The 14679-nt window shown below is 37.2% G+C and overlaps 1 protein-coding gene across 1 annotated transcript in view; it reads right to left on the bottom strand.

The window, feature by feature from the left end:
- Positions 1–14679, bottom strand: part of LOC129224200 (MAM and LDL-receptor class A domain-containing protein 2-like) — a 150054-nt gene that overhangs the window by 84308 nt on the left and 51067 nt on the right. The window contains 8 exon segments of the mRNA XM_054858617.1: positions 4835–5301; positions 5303–6000; positions 7241–7472; positions 9195–9472; positions 10359–10511; positions 11135–11323; positions 12427–12576; positions 14298–14441. Of these exon segments, the coding sequence (XP_054714592.1) occupies positions 4835–5301; positions 5303–6000; positions 7241–7472; positions 9195–9472; positions 10359–10511; positions 11135–11323; positions 12427–12576; positions 14298–14441 (2311 nt within the window).

The following is a 14679-nucleotide window of genomic DNA, read 5'->3' as shown; positions in this document are numbered from 1 at the left end:
ACCGAAATCAACCGAAAACCAACAATTTTAAGGTGAATAATCAAAATTTTTTGAAGGAGGACTTCCGGACATTTTGCTGCAGTTGTGCATCCAGGGAGGAAGGGGCACAAGACTGGTTTTCCTCCCCACAAAATGCTGAGTAGATGTTTTTAAAAAAATATTCTTTATTATTGAAAAGAAGACAAGATCTCACTTTGGGAAAACGCAGTTATTTTACGGAAAAAAAAAAGAATGTTGAGAAAAAATCTTAATTTCTCTTTCAAAAAGAAATATTGACATACAAATTTTTCAACAGCTTCAGATTATTGGCGGCGAATGGTGTGCCTTCTCGCACAATCCTCTTTCTTTCATATCTCCCCCTCCCCCTTTTTTTTTTATCTATTTCGTTTTCATTTTTTCTATTAGTTCTCAAAATGTTTCTTCTCCAAAGCCCTTTCTCCAGTTAAAGTTATTACAGAGTACCTCAAATTTCGTTTCTTGGGCTTCACTTTTGCAAAATTTCCAAGGAAGATCTAATCACCTAAATACATCGAAAATCGTTTAAAATTGCGTTTTTGGAGCTTCAGTTTTGAAAAACTGCAGTGTCCCAAACGTTGCCAAATATGGTCTTATACTCATGTGTTTAAGACTTTAATTTTGGAAAATATTCGAACAAGGGCCTCTGACTTCCCCCTCCCCTTCTCTATTATCATTAAAGAGTGTTAATATTTTGGTTTTGAAAACTACTATTTCGAAATATTTAAGTGGGAGAATCCTTCTTTTTTAATACCATATGGATTACTGCAGAAGAACTTCAATTTCGAAAATTTTCCAAGGGAGAGCTCCAGAACACCCCGTCCGGTAACAGCATCAAAAATTGTCCTCCGTAGTATGTTTGAACTTCAATTATGAAAAGTTTAAGAGGTAGCGTGCGGTAGGGGAGGGGGTTACGTATTTCTATCTGCTTTTCAAAAAATCGATTGGAGACAGTCTATGAGTCTCATTCATAACCCAAACTATAAATTTGGACTATAATCACATTTATAAGACTAAAATTTCTAAAAATAGCCTTGGAGCCACACGTACTTTTCTTGCCTCTAAAATATCACCAAGAACTGTAAAACTGCGTTTTCAAAACTGCTATTTCAAATTTTTTCTGGGGTGTGAATCCCGTTCCAAACCAGTAGCTAGATTCACCCATTGCTTCTAATATCGACTTTCGTTTAAGACTTTTTCTGCAGTTTGAAATGTTAAGAATTGCTCATCACCTAATCTTACTAAATATGGTTTACATTGCGTTCTTTAGACTTAAAAGTGTGTACCGCCCTAAAATTATTTTCTGATTTCGCCACTGTCTTGTTATTCCGGGAATACCCCCCCCCCCTCTTCAGATCCCTATTATTGTTGCACCCCTAAATATTTCGGCCTAAATCCGCCTATGATGCCAGGTCCTTAAGATAGAAACCCTTTAAAAACTTATATGCTGAGAAAATTCAATATTGCTAATTGTGAAGCATTTACATACTAAATCCTGGGGTGCCCACCGAGGGGGGAGGGGGAGTCATGGCGCAGACTGTGCCATTGGAATTTTTAGGGGAAGGGGGTATTTTGAGCGTATTTTTCACATTCTCGGGGGAGGGGGAGATTTCACGATATTGAGGGGGTGCGCCGTTGCACTTAAGGAGGTGGGCACCCCTGCTATATCATACAGTAGATGAAAAGCTATTATTGTAAAAAAATTTAATGAGGGAGTTTTTGAAATATCCTTTTTTTTTTCCTTTTTGAGAATCGACTAATAGTGTTTGTGGAATATCGATTACAAACTGTACTATACAGTAACTATAACTGTATCGATTACAAACTTGCCTATAACTAGTCATTTACCATACATTTTTACCTTAACCCGTAACAGGGGAAGTGAAAAAAGTAGGACGTAGCAGGGGACGTGAGGTCTCAGAGACCGCTATTTAAAAAATTCTTAAAAATCGTGTAATTAAGATACATTCCTGTAATTTCCCTAAAATGTTCTTTGAACTTTTATTAGCACGAAGAAAAAATATTTTTGAACTTTGAATCGAAATATACCTTTTCCGAGGAAATTTTTTTAGAGTTTTAAGATTTTACGAGAAAAACATATGCTGCAGTAGATAACTAACTACTCGTAATAAAAATGAATCTATTATTTATTAATGATTTCATTTTAGCTGTTTGATATATACAGAATATTTTAGCACCAGAAAATTGATTATATCAAGTTACTAGAAAATTTTGGCAGCCCTTTAACTATTAGTATTTCGCGTCGTATTTCGAGGTACAATTCAGCCTTCATTGTCACTAGAACATCATTGCGTAACGTTTGTGAACATTTCAAACAACTCTCAACCTCATCTAGAATATTTTGCATCTTTTCCACATAACGCGAGTAAGATAAATGTACCTATATCTGCGGCTGTAACGTAAAGAGCCTAATGTCTACTACCGCCGAAAATACTAACACTGAAGGGGTGCGGTCTCACAGACTGCTTCTAAAGAATGCAGTAAAATTTAAACCAGATGCACTTGCCTAAAGATACTGATAAGCAAGGAGGCTGTTCAAGGTCACAAAACAAAAAGCTATTGGGAAAAACCATTCAATCGGGCTGAAAATGAAATAGAAATGATCAGATGAACTTTTGAGCGGTCTGTGAGACCGCTTCTCCCCTGTTAAGAGTTAAGGGACCCATATGTCCCATGGTCCTTAAGGGGCTAAATCGGAAGAAAATTTCCGTGGAAAACGAAACATAACCTGCCAACTAACTGTATAAAGCCTTTAGAACTTAGAACACAAAAAAAAAGCCTGAAAAAAGAATGAAAAGTTCAACTAAAAGGCCTAGTAATAGTCCTAAGCAAAACAATATTAAAAGTTTAATATAATCCACCAAATTAATTTATATTCAGTCATATCAACACAATAAAGTTCCATTAAAATGTAAAATTTAATCTTGAAGAGTAACCAAGGCGGCGCCGAAACGTCTGTATTTGCAGCTTGTAAAGCAAACTTGGCGAGCACCATTAAAGTTATTGAAGTGGTTGCAAGGGAAAAGTAACGATTATCTCGTGTTTTAAGAGTCACTTACCTTGGAATTGTATTTGGTGACTACTGTCATTTCCCACTAGCCATCTAATTTTCCCTCTCGTTGACGTTATTTGCTGTCTTAATTCCAAAACATTCTTCTTTATAGTTTAAAAAACACTATAAATAACTATATAGTTAAAACACTATATAGTTTAAAAAACACTAGGCAACTAGGGTGCGTACTTGATACAATTGCTTCTTAATTTTTTAATTTATTTTTCATTTTTATTCGTGAACCCATAGATATGTACACATATATTTTCCGTTTTTCACAAGAAGGCACTTCGCCCCACTTTCTCGAACGCAGAGCTCCATTTTACGTGGGAGTGATCGGTAAACACATCCACAAGCTTCCAAATGCGCCAACCAAACAATCATAACTTTGGCGTGCGTTTTAATGTGCAAAAAAATCTTAGTGTCAATTTACACCACTTGTCTGTTGCTACTTTCGTTATTCCTATATTATAAAAACTGCTGCTTTTATGACAATATGCTATGATCTAAATATGCCTTCTGCCGAAAACAGCGAAACAGAATCATCGGCTGCGACGTGACGAAGGCGGAGTAAAGTGCCTTCTCGTGGAAAACGGCTTATACCTCAGGTTTAAGAAAAGCAGTTTGAAAACAACTGCACTATGCGTTATAAACGAGCTACGCCCAATTACTCTCGGCGATAATATTCGCGAAAAAAAAATTAAAATGAAACATACAAAATGATACAGACAAGTTCATTGAAACTGACGCGGATGCTAACAAAAAATATCACAAATAGAACTGCTTTCATTAGGAATGCAAAATGCACTGAACGTGCGTTATCAAGTTTCATTAGTAGGGCCATGGTAGCCCGATCGGTAGAGTGTCGGATTCGGGGCTGGAGGGTCCTGAGTTCGAACCTCGATGGTCGAAGACCCACCGTCGTCATTAAAGGGGACTGGGCGACTTTAAATATGCTCGTGGTCTCAATGTCCTCTAAGTGAAACGATACCTCTGGGGGTGCTAGCACCAGGTAGCTATTAGCTCCTGGACTAGTTCTAAATTCTCATTAACTGTTTGATCCGGTGATGGTGCTGCCATCTATCGGTATATAAAAATAATGGAGGCAAGGCACTTAGTATGCAGTCCTCGACATAAAATACAGTTGTAGTGAGTTGTGACTCTGAATAGGAATAGGAATAGGAAGTTTCATTAGTGGGTGTGAAAAGTTGAATTAACAATCTGTAAATAATTCAAATCAAGAGTTGAACCCAAATAAACTTTTCACGAAGCACAGACAAAATACTAAAATGCTAGTTCAATAAATAAATCAGTAAAAACAAATATATTCTCAGTTGGAAGGATCAAAATTTTAAAATATGTGATTCCAAAACCAAAAGTATAAGATGACAAAATAGTCAGGGGACTTGCGAGTTAGATAGGGAACTAGACTTTTGTGCAACTGCAGTGCAACCTTTACTTCGGCGTATACGAAAAGATACTGTCTGACCGCGGATTGTATGGAAAGACAAACATTCGTTTTAGAGTCGGAAATGGACAAATCTATGATTTTTTACCGATGCCAGCTTTTGCAGTAGCAGAGTCTCATTCAAATGAGCGGAATACGCGCATCAAATTTTTACTTTCCTCCCTCATTCAGATAGATTCGTCTTATCTGGACGTTTGAAAATTCCATGCAATCCGTGGTTGGACAGTAATATCTCATCTCAAAAGCGACGATAAACTCAAGTTAATTTAGGAACTTACTTGGCTTTTCCTTTCACCTTCCATTCGCAGTCGTCGTTCCAGTTGTCAAAAGTGCATGGCTTCGGATATTTGGAGCATATCGCTGGTGCCTCGTCCGAACCATCCCCGCAGTCGTCCGTTCGATCGCACAGCACATAGTTCGAGACACACCTGGTGTTCTTACAATTGAATTCCATTCGGTTGCACTTCCTCACCTCCGGCATGCTGCAGTTTTCGAATGTGATGTCATCGACCGCTACGTATGTTCTACCACCTGGACTCTCCGCGATGAACTCGACAAAGAAGGGCCTCTCTGTTACACCAAGATAGGCGGTTCCCGATTGCCAGCCGTTCCCTCTGGTGCCGATTCTTTCCCAGACAGAACCCACGGTCGAGCTTTCCAGTCTCTTTCTGACTCGAAGAGTTGCTCTAGAGTCGGAGTTGTGGATGTAATAGAATTTCATCACGCACGAAGCGTATGATTTTTTTGAACTGCACGGAGGGACTCTGCATTGTCGAAGTCTCCCAACCCCAGACGTTGCTCGCGTCTGCTATCATGAAGGATCCGACACTAGTGTTGTATGTGTGATCATATCCTGGGCCTTTGACCGTATCGCCATCTTTTCCTTTCGCCAAAACCCAAGGCTCGTACCACCTGTTGGTGATATCCCTCCATCCACAATCTCCGTGTTCGAAATCGCATGCACCGCAGTTCATTTCGTCCTGGCCAGTCGAGCAGTCCTTCTCAAAGTCGCACACTTTGTCCGAAGTGACAAATTTACCATCTCTGCAATCGAAGCCGTCGTCGGGTATTTCGTAGCATTTCTGTGGGGTCACCTCAATATCGTCCAGAGCGATGTCACTGAGATTCCCCTTCGTTATACCGATGAACATAATCTGGTATTCGTCCATGATCTCCAAGCCATCTATGTTGAGGTTGATGAGCCTGTTGAACCACTTGGGTCCTTGATCCCCGATGATGTTCCACGATTCCTGGTTCATCTTGTTCAGTTTGTTTTCGTCGTAATACGAGAGGTTCACTGACAGAGTTCCCATCTCGCTACCACTCATGTGTGCCCAAAATGACAGACACCTTTCGGTGGATAAGCTGAGGAATTCGGATTGCAGGATTCCTTTCAAATTCACATCTCCTTCCGGATTGCCGCCTTGCAGGTATATGTAAGAACCTTTAAGAAAACGCAAGGAAGATATTGTAGAGTTTTCGAAAATTGAGAAAAACATATAATACTTTCATCTACATACACTGATAGAATAATTACAAATAATTGAAGGCTGCACGGAAGAAAGGCGAAACATCATATTTTTCCGAGCAAGTTCAATATAGCAGCACAGAGTTTGAAGAGTAGAATTTTTGCAGCTCAATCAAAACAGGTAAGAAAGGATCTATGTAGCCTGCTTCGTTTCATAAACGTTGTAAAATGGTTGTTAGCATTAAAAAAGCTATTTTGAAACGTTTATGAAACGTTAACTGTCATTGTGCTATCTAGGGATGAGTAGGAAAGTGAGAAATTCTCCAAAAGTTTCCTATTCAATGAAGAAAAGCTGGGATTCAGATTTCAACCGTGATTTTCTGGATTACTGGAAAAATTGCCTTTCTTCCCTGTGGTCTTTACTTATATACAATTTATTGATCAATTGACTTCCAACAAGAAGAGAGACTAGAATTTAGAATTTTCAAAAGTCCTGTTGTCGATCAAAGTAGCATGAATGTTCATGGGAACATTATTAAAGCGGACTCAAAGAGCAACTGCTTACACTATGACATTATAAACAAGTCACTGAACTTGTCACTGTACACAAGCCAGCTTTTTCATAGCGGCTCAATTTTCAACAGCATTGCTAATGAAAGATAGAGATTTAAACATTATGACATGTCGAATATTTAATGCACAAGTGAATCAAATCATTTTTTAAACTATCGAGTAGTTTTGGGAACCAACTAAGTACAGAAACATTTCCTTTCAATTCTGCGGTGAACAAAGTCCTTCACGCATTCTAAAGCTATGTCAGCATTCGAACTTTTCCTTTCCGTTTTGTTTTCGGCTAAACTAAAAGATGTGACAACACGTATGCTGAGACATGCGCCACTAACTTCCAAGTATTCAACTCGTAAATATTCGTGCATTTATCATACGGTCACCTACCTCCCTTTTCCTCATTCCGAAGAGGAAAGGGAATGTAGACATAGCTTAACATCAATCGATACCAGCAGGTAGCCGTCTCAGAGCAACAAGACATCTAGCAACAAGAAGACATTTGATCATATTCAACTGTTGCCCAAATCTTTGAGTTACGTATTCCAATCGTTGTATAAACTTGAATGAACGTTTCTGAAAGCACATCATTCACTTCTACTTTGAGCGTTCAACTAATTTTTATATATTTAAAAAAAAAAAAAATAATTACCAGATTCAGTGCCCAGGGTGTGGTCGACGTCCGGGCCCGTGCCGTCAGTCGGTGTGGACCCTGTATTCCTCACCCATTCGAGTTGCACTCCATCTTCTGCATTCTGCCACGTGCACAGGTCATCTTCAAAATTGCACGATGCTGGGGGTGGGCATTGTCCTTCTTTAACTACTACCTCGTCCAGAGCGATGAAACCATCGGTGCCTTTGTCAACTTTCGCCTCGAACACGATCTTCAAAAAATAAATGAATAAATAAATTAGCACCAAATTACAAATTTTGATCTTAAAAATAATTTCGTACGACTCTATTACAGTACAACCTCTTTAATCCGAACTAATTAGAACCAAAGGGTGTTCGGACTATCAAATCATTCGGACTACAGAACGTATTACGCTTTTCACGTGACCCGTACATAACATTAAAATGTAGCTAAAATGGATCATAAGTAATACAAAAAAAGAAAAATACTTTGTAGTAAAAAATACTGTTTGTTCAATTAACAGTAAACAGAATGTAAACAGTATAACAGCAGAAATCTTTTTAGAAAAAATATTAATAGAACGTGTATTTCATCTTGGCGGTGTTCGAATTAGTAAGCGTTCGAATTCAAGAGGTTCTAGTGTATCAACAAAAGAGGAAAAACTAATTTTTCGTGGAAAAATAGTTTTCAGACATCCCTTTGGAATGAAGATTTTTACACAAAATGATTTTTTTTTTTTTTTTTGTTATTACGAAAGGAAGTCAGTACCTTATTTAGGTAATTTTAGCTGGTTTAAAACATTTCTCCCCACTACAGTAACACTTTTTTTTTGAAATTTATGTAAGCCTTTAATCCTGTCGAATTCTATGTTAATTTTAAAGTTAGTTTACGATGTTGAAAAGAACCCCAAGCTAATGGGAGTCAACCAATGAAGGGCCGTAGTGACTAATAGGATCGGCTGGAGGAGGGTCGACAAATCAGCCTTGGCCTGCAAAAAGCCGTTGTGCTTCTGAAGAAGAACTTAAAATTTAGTGTTTCCTTTAACGCGAGTATTTTTAAAAAATACAGATGTCCTTTTTCGTAATTTATATTTTGCAGTGATTTTCGCGCGTGAATTTTTTTTTAAACACATCAACAAATATAAATATACTAAAACTATCTTTCCGAAGCCATCCACAGTACACAAGAGAACCGACTTCTTCTAGTGGCCCCAATTTATGAAATTGCTTCTACAGACTAGTAGGTAGACACGGTAAAATAAGTCAATGTACTGGCACGTTCAGACTTCAATCACTCAGACACCGTAAATCGTTGGTAAATGAGCTGGATCTTACGCATGAAACAGTGTACAATATTAAATTTCAAAAATTCGACAGGTTGTGCAGAAAGGTTGAACTTGGGTTTCAATTTAGTGAAAACAAAAAGGATTTCACCGGTTAAGAAAGCTCAAGCAACAGAAATTGGAAGTACATAATTTTTGAGCAATAAAATACAACCAGCTACACACAGTTATTCTGAGCAGCTTCAGTTTTAAAGTCTGATTGAACTACTAGTATTAACATCATGTAGTGGAATGGGGGGGGGGGAGTAGCATCACAGTAGTGCTCAAAGGGAAGCCCACAGAAAGGTCTAGAACCCCTGACTTTGACGTAATTCTGTAAAAAAAAACGCCATACATGACTACAATTACCAATTGAAAAGAACTTTATTCGGAGCCAACGAAGTTCACTGTTTCATTAGGGAAAAAAAAGGAGGGGGGGTCAGCATATGGACCACTTTTTACATACGAAACCGGGAAATTGAACTCTCATCCTTTTCTATCAAGAGCAGTGTGAAATTTTTGACACCCTAATCGCATTTAATACTCATTCTAGAACAAGAATTATCAAACACTCGAATTTTACAAGAACTGGGAAAGGGAACCAACTTTAGCAATCTCGCAGTAAAATGGTTGCCTCATTCATATCCTTACCTCATGTTTGTAGTTAGCGTCAATCGTTAATTGCCCCACACGCCAAGTGGTGTTTCCGTGCTTACTTCCATGAGACCAGTTGGGAAATTGGGGGAGATTTCCCCCAGACGCTCGCATGTAGACGGACAGAGCGATGACGTTAGCTCCAGCCATCTGGTACCAGAACCGAACGCAAGATCGGAGAGCTCCGGTTGGGGGAACGTCTAGCATAATCAGGTGGGCCACGTTGTCGCCCGGGACACGAGCCGCCAAGGTAGGGTTTACTAGCATGTAGTGACCTAAACACAAAAATTAGACAAGAAACATGAATCTTTAGAAAAAATATTAAAAGCAACAGTGAACCAATTCTTAACCCGTGAAAAAGTAGGGCATAACAGGGGACGTGAGGTCTCAGAGACCGCTCTACTTTCAGATTTTTTTAAAATCGTGTAATTAAGATGCATTCCCGCAACTTCCCTCAAGGTCTCTTTGTACTTTTATTAGTAGAGGAAGAAAATATTTTCATATTCTGAATTAAAATATACCTTTTCCAAGGAAAGTTTACTAGAGCCTTAAGATTTTTCAAGAAAATTCATATTCTTCAGTAAATAATTTACAACTCGTAATAAAATTAATCTATTATTTATTAATGATTTTGTTTTAAGTTTTAATATATACAGAACATTTTAATACCAGAAAATTTATTATATCACGTTACAAGAAAATTTTGACAGTCCTTTAACTATAAGTATTTTCAGAAATAATTCTGCCCTTATTGTCCCTAAAACATCACTGCGTATTTTTTGTGAACAAATCAAAAAACTCTCAACTTCAACTAGAATAGTTTGCGTTTCTTCTGCATAACGCGGGTAAGATAAAGGAACCCTTATTTAAACGGTTCGCCATGTCTACTACTGCCAAAAATTATTACACTGAAGGTGAGGTGCGGTCTCACAGACTGCTTCTAAAGAATGCAATGAAATTTTAACCAGATGCACTCGTCAAAAGATGCTGATAAGCAAAAGGGGTGTTCAAGATCACAAAACAAAAAGCTATTGGGAAAAACCATTCAATCGGACTGAAAATAAAATAGGGGTGATCGGATGAACCTTTGAGCGGTCTGTGAGACCGCACCTCCCCTGTTACGGGTTAAAGAAAATGAAATTAATTTGTTTTTTTCTCTACCTTCGGCTGTTCCGTATGTCTTGTCAGTCACTGGTCCCATTGGACTGACCGAAAGTACCGCTTTGGCTTGAACTCTCTTCCACGATACGTTATCTGGGGAAGATTTTCGGAAGCCACAGATGTCCTCAGACTCGAAATCACATGGAATGCCCTCTGCAAAGTAAGAAATTTTAATGAGAAATTGAGCAGATTTTTTTGTTTTTCACATTACAGATTTTAAATCAATACAATAAAGCAGTAAGAGATGGAAATTTTTACTCATTTAAAAGTGTTTTCTTCACAATTATTTAATATCTTTTCTTCAGAGATTAGTTTTACTCTTTTTTTTTTTCAATTTTTCTACTGGTATTAAAATAGTTGCTCAGTTTAAGATCGTCTCCTCAGGTATTTGAAACCGTACCCCCAGTTATTATTTTGTTTCCTTCTTCTTTAAAATGTTTCTTTTAGTTATTTGAATATTCATTTGGTTAATAGAAAATTTTCTCAGCATTTGAGGTCTTTCTATCAGCTATTTTGAAAATTTTCTTTTTTTTTTCTTTTTTGGTTTTTTCCCGAGTCACTAGAAATGTTACTTAGTCAACGAGATTTGCTACCTTGATCATCAGCATTTCCCCTTTAATCATTAAGTTTTCTCAAGAAAATCAAATATTATTACTATTTATGTTGAGATCATATGAGATTCATTCTCTTTCTGCTCTTACTTTACACTGCCAATCAACAAAAGTCCAAACATGCTCAAACGCCATTTTGCAACAAGTATGAGAACTTGTACTTACTGACGATTGGACATCGACCGACATTAAAGGAGAAGTCGTCCAGCGCAATGTCTCCGACGTCCATTTTGGTCTGTTTTGCCTTGAAAAGCATCGACATGTTGACAGATTTTTGGAAATAGAAAGTTCCGTATTTCCATTTAGTGCCGGAGCTCGTCTTTTTCAGCCAGATCGGGCCCGCTGGGTTGCCATCTAGTGATGATACACAAAATCACAAAAATTCAAGACCAAATTGTCCTACTTAGGGGACTGTGGACCTTCTAAATAGCTCAGATTGGTCAAAAATATGATTTTTTTTTTCCGTGGAAGTAACAATATATGAAGTGTGCTGAATCTTATGAAAAAAACCTCTTGTTGATCTGATGTTTTATCGCGAAGTTATATGCGTTTAGAAAAAAAAAAAGTAAACAGAGCGTGTTTTTGATTAAAATGGTTGTAAAACATGTAAACAAAGTCGAAAAACTAATTAAAACTAAGTTTCAAACATGTAAACTGAGTTTCAATAAATTCTTACATTGGTATTAATGTCAAATATTTAGTCATAGTGAAAATTTCTTTCGGCGGGTATTAAAATACGAAGATCATGAAATGTAGGTGAAATTAGACTTTAACGTCATTTATCTCGGATTAGAAAATTCGATGCTGACACAGATTGAAAAAAGCTCCATGCGACTTAATTTTTGTTCGATTTGCTTAAAATTTCAGAACATGCTACTTTGGTAGTAGTTTGATAAAACTGGGTATGCATTAAGGTTTAAGAGAATTTTATGTTGCTTAAAAATATTAAAGTTTTGATTTTTATGTAATATTCGCAACAAAAACTATTGCTTTACGCGAAAAAAAGTACTGTGCAGTTAATAATGGACCAATCCTTAAATGGATACCCAAAGCTCTTGCCAATGTTCTGTTTTCTGATAAAATGCAAATTGTTTGGGAAAAAAGCAAAACTTGAGTCGCATGGAGCATTTTAAAATTTTTATTTTAAATTTCAAAATGTTTAATTTTATATAAATTTTTATTTTTTTGCATTTTTTTTCTTGATATTTTGCATGCCAATAAACTTACTAACTTTTATGCCCAGTTTCATATTTCAAAATTAATAAATAAAGGAAAAAGCTTTCAAGGTCCACTGTCCCCTTAACAACTTGACCTATACCCATGGTTTTAAACAATGAAAATCTTGACCGTTAAAATAAAACTATTTCCAACTTATTTTAAAGAATTTGCTTCAGAAAATTCTAGCAAATATGTGGCACGAACTGTGACAGAGAGATGCAAAATGAACTAATACTTACATTGTATGACATGCATTTCTAGTGAGATAGGTACCGAACTGTGCATGTAGTACCAAAATTTAAAGCAGTAGTCATTCTCTCCGATGGGTATTTCGGGGCCAACCAGATCGTTCCCTGTGTTATTCTGTGGGTAGTAGTAAGCATAGGATCCTAGAGGAAAAGAATTAGTGTTGTTACAAATTCTGTAAATAGTAACTATTTTTGTGATTAATTTGTCGTAATCTAGCTAAATTTGGGCGTTTATTCCATTATCTTTCATCTAAAATTATTGTAACAACGTAACCTGTAAATAGTTTCTTGTAATGAATATACAGCCCCCGTACATTCGGCTGAAGTATACGGTCCCCTCATTTCTGAATGATAAAATTTGTGAATGGAAAGAAATAAGAAAGTGTAGAACGGTGTAGCATTTTCTGGAATAGTTGAGAGGTCTCTTTCGATGTCTATAAATAGCCGTGCCGCATGATAAAAAGTCAGTCTCGATTGAGAAGTTGTACTGAGAGTGTATTAGCTCTGTTTATTGCGAGGCATTTCGCTGTGTTGTTTTACGTATTTGGATGTAAATACGTGTGTAACCGTTGAGTTTACGGTGTTGATTGATATTTGCTTAATTGCTGATGATTAATTTAGCAGTTGTTAACGATCTTTCCTGTACATAGTGTAAATAAATCTCCTGTTTTTATCTCAAGAACTGTGTCGTCCTTTCAAGAAAGTTGGATGTCACATCGGATCGGTAACAGTATTGAAATTGTCGACCTTACTATAAGTAGAATGTGTAACATGTACCTGAACAAAACCGTAATAATAACTGCATCAATGGTATATGCATTAACGTGTGAAATGGAAATTCATAGTTAATTGGCATTTTCCTAAGCTTTTAGACTTTCCCATCGCTTTTGAAGCGCGTGTTTCAATCGTTTTGATGTGTGTCTGCTTTCGATTCAGAAAATTGATATCCTCACAGTAATACGTGGGCCCATTTCCATTTCCATCCGTAAAAAAAAAAATCAAATGTTGGTCTTTTAATCTCATCGGTGGTCGAACAGTAGAATCGGCTGACTTGCCAGAGATGATTAAAATTTCGAGATTAGTACACTGCAGGGTTCATACTCAATTTCAGAAAATAAATGAAGGAGTTTTGGAGGAGTTTTAAAGGAGTAAAATGAGGATTTGAAGGAGTACATACTAATGGGTTGTCCTTAAATGTTGTCGTATTTTTTTTTTCAACATGTTTAACCCCCTACCCCCTTTGTCACAAAGAGTCACACTTCATCTTACTTCTCTTGTCACATGTCATATATTATTGTAATAACTGTGTGATGTCACTTCTTGTCACCCTCTCTCTTCCCCTTGTCACAATTTTCCTCTCCTCAAGGCATGACATCACTTGTGGATGACCCATTTTACAATATTATAACTGCCATTTGCTAAACAATTATGTTTTTAACACAATCACTTAATATAGTACATCTGCTTACGTATTTTTAAGTAATAATTAGAGAAACCGACTTTTGCAGCTGAGAGTGTGGTCATCTAATATATTTTCACTCCTTCATCACCCTTATACCTTTGCCCTTGTGACAAAGTTAAGTTGTCAATCAAAGTATGTATTTTAAGTTACTGTCATAGAGGAAGACTATGAAGTCTTCAACTAAAAAAGAAGGAGTTTTGAAGGAGTTCAAACCAAAATGAAGGAGTTTGAAGGGCCCTTCAAAAAAATTCCCAAATGAAGGAGTATTGGAGGAGTTTTGAAGGAGCGTACGAACCCTGCACTGGTATCCAAATGCTCCTGTTCAATGGTGACTCACTCTTGCTGATGCAGCCATTAATACTGAGGTTTAAAAGAAATGTCGAAATCTGGGGACACTTACCCAGTGCATCTCCCCTGGTGTGGTCTCTTCCTGGTCCATATCCAGACCTGAGTCCTTTTCTTCCGTCTTGAATCACCCATGCATCCCCTGCAGACCAGCTGCATTCGTCACCAGTTTCAAAGTCACAGTCCCATGGGGTTGGTGCTACAAAAAACGAACACAAAATGTTCAATTGAAGAAGGCTTCCAAAAGCACTATTCACTGTTTAAGAAACAAGTACGAAGACTGATGCTTTTCAGAAATGCAATTATGTGTCGCAGTGGTGTGGGATATTGGATCGCTTTTCTTTTTAAAGGTAGAAGTGTTCTATTTTGTTGCAACCCACTAATTAGAACTATTGCTTATTTGCTAAGCACTAATTATTTACAAGTATTCTATGAGT

This window comes from Uloborus diversus, chromosome 6 (assembly GCF_026930045.1).
Source record: "Uloborus diversus isolate 005 chromosome 6, Udiv.v.3.1, whole genome shotgun sequence".
NCBI lineage: Eukaryota > Metazoa > Arthropoda > Arachnida > Araneae > Uloboridae > Uloborus > Uloborus diversus.
This window is presented reverse-complemented; position numbering and strand designations above follow the sequence as displayed.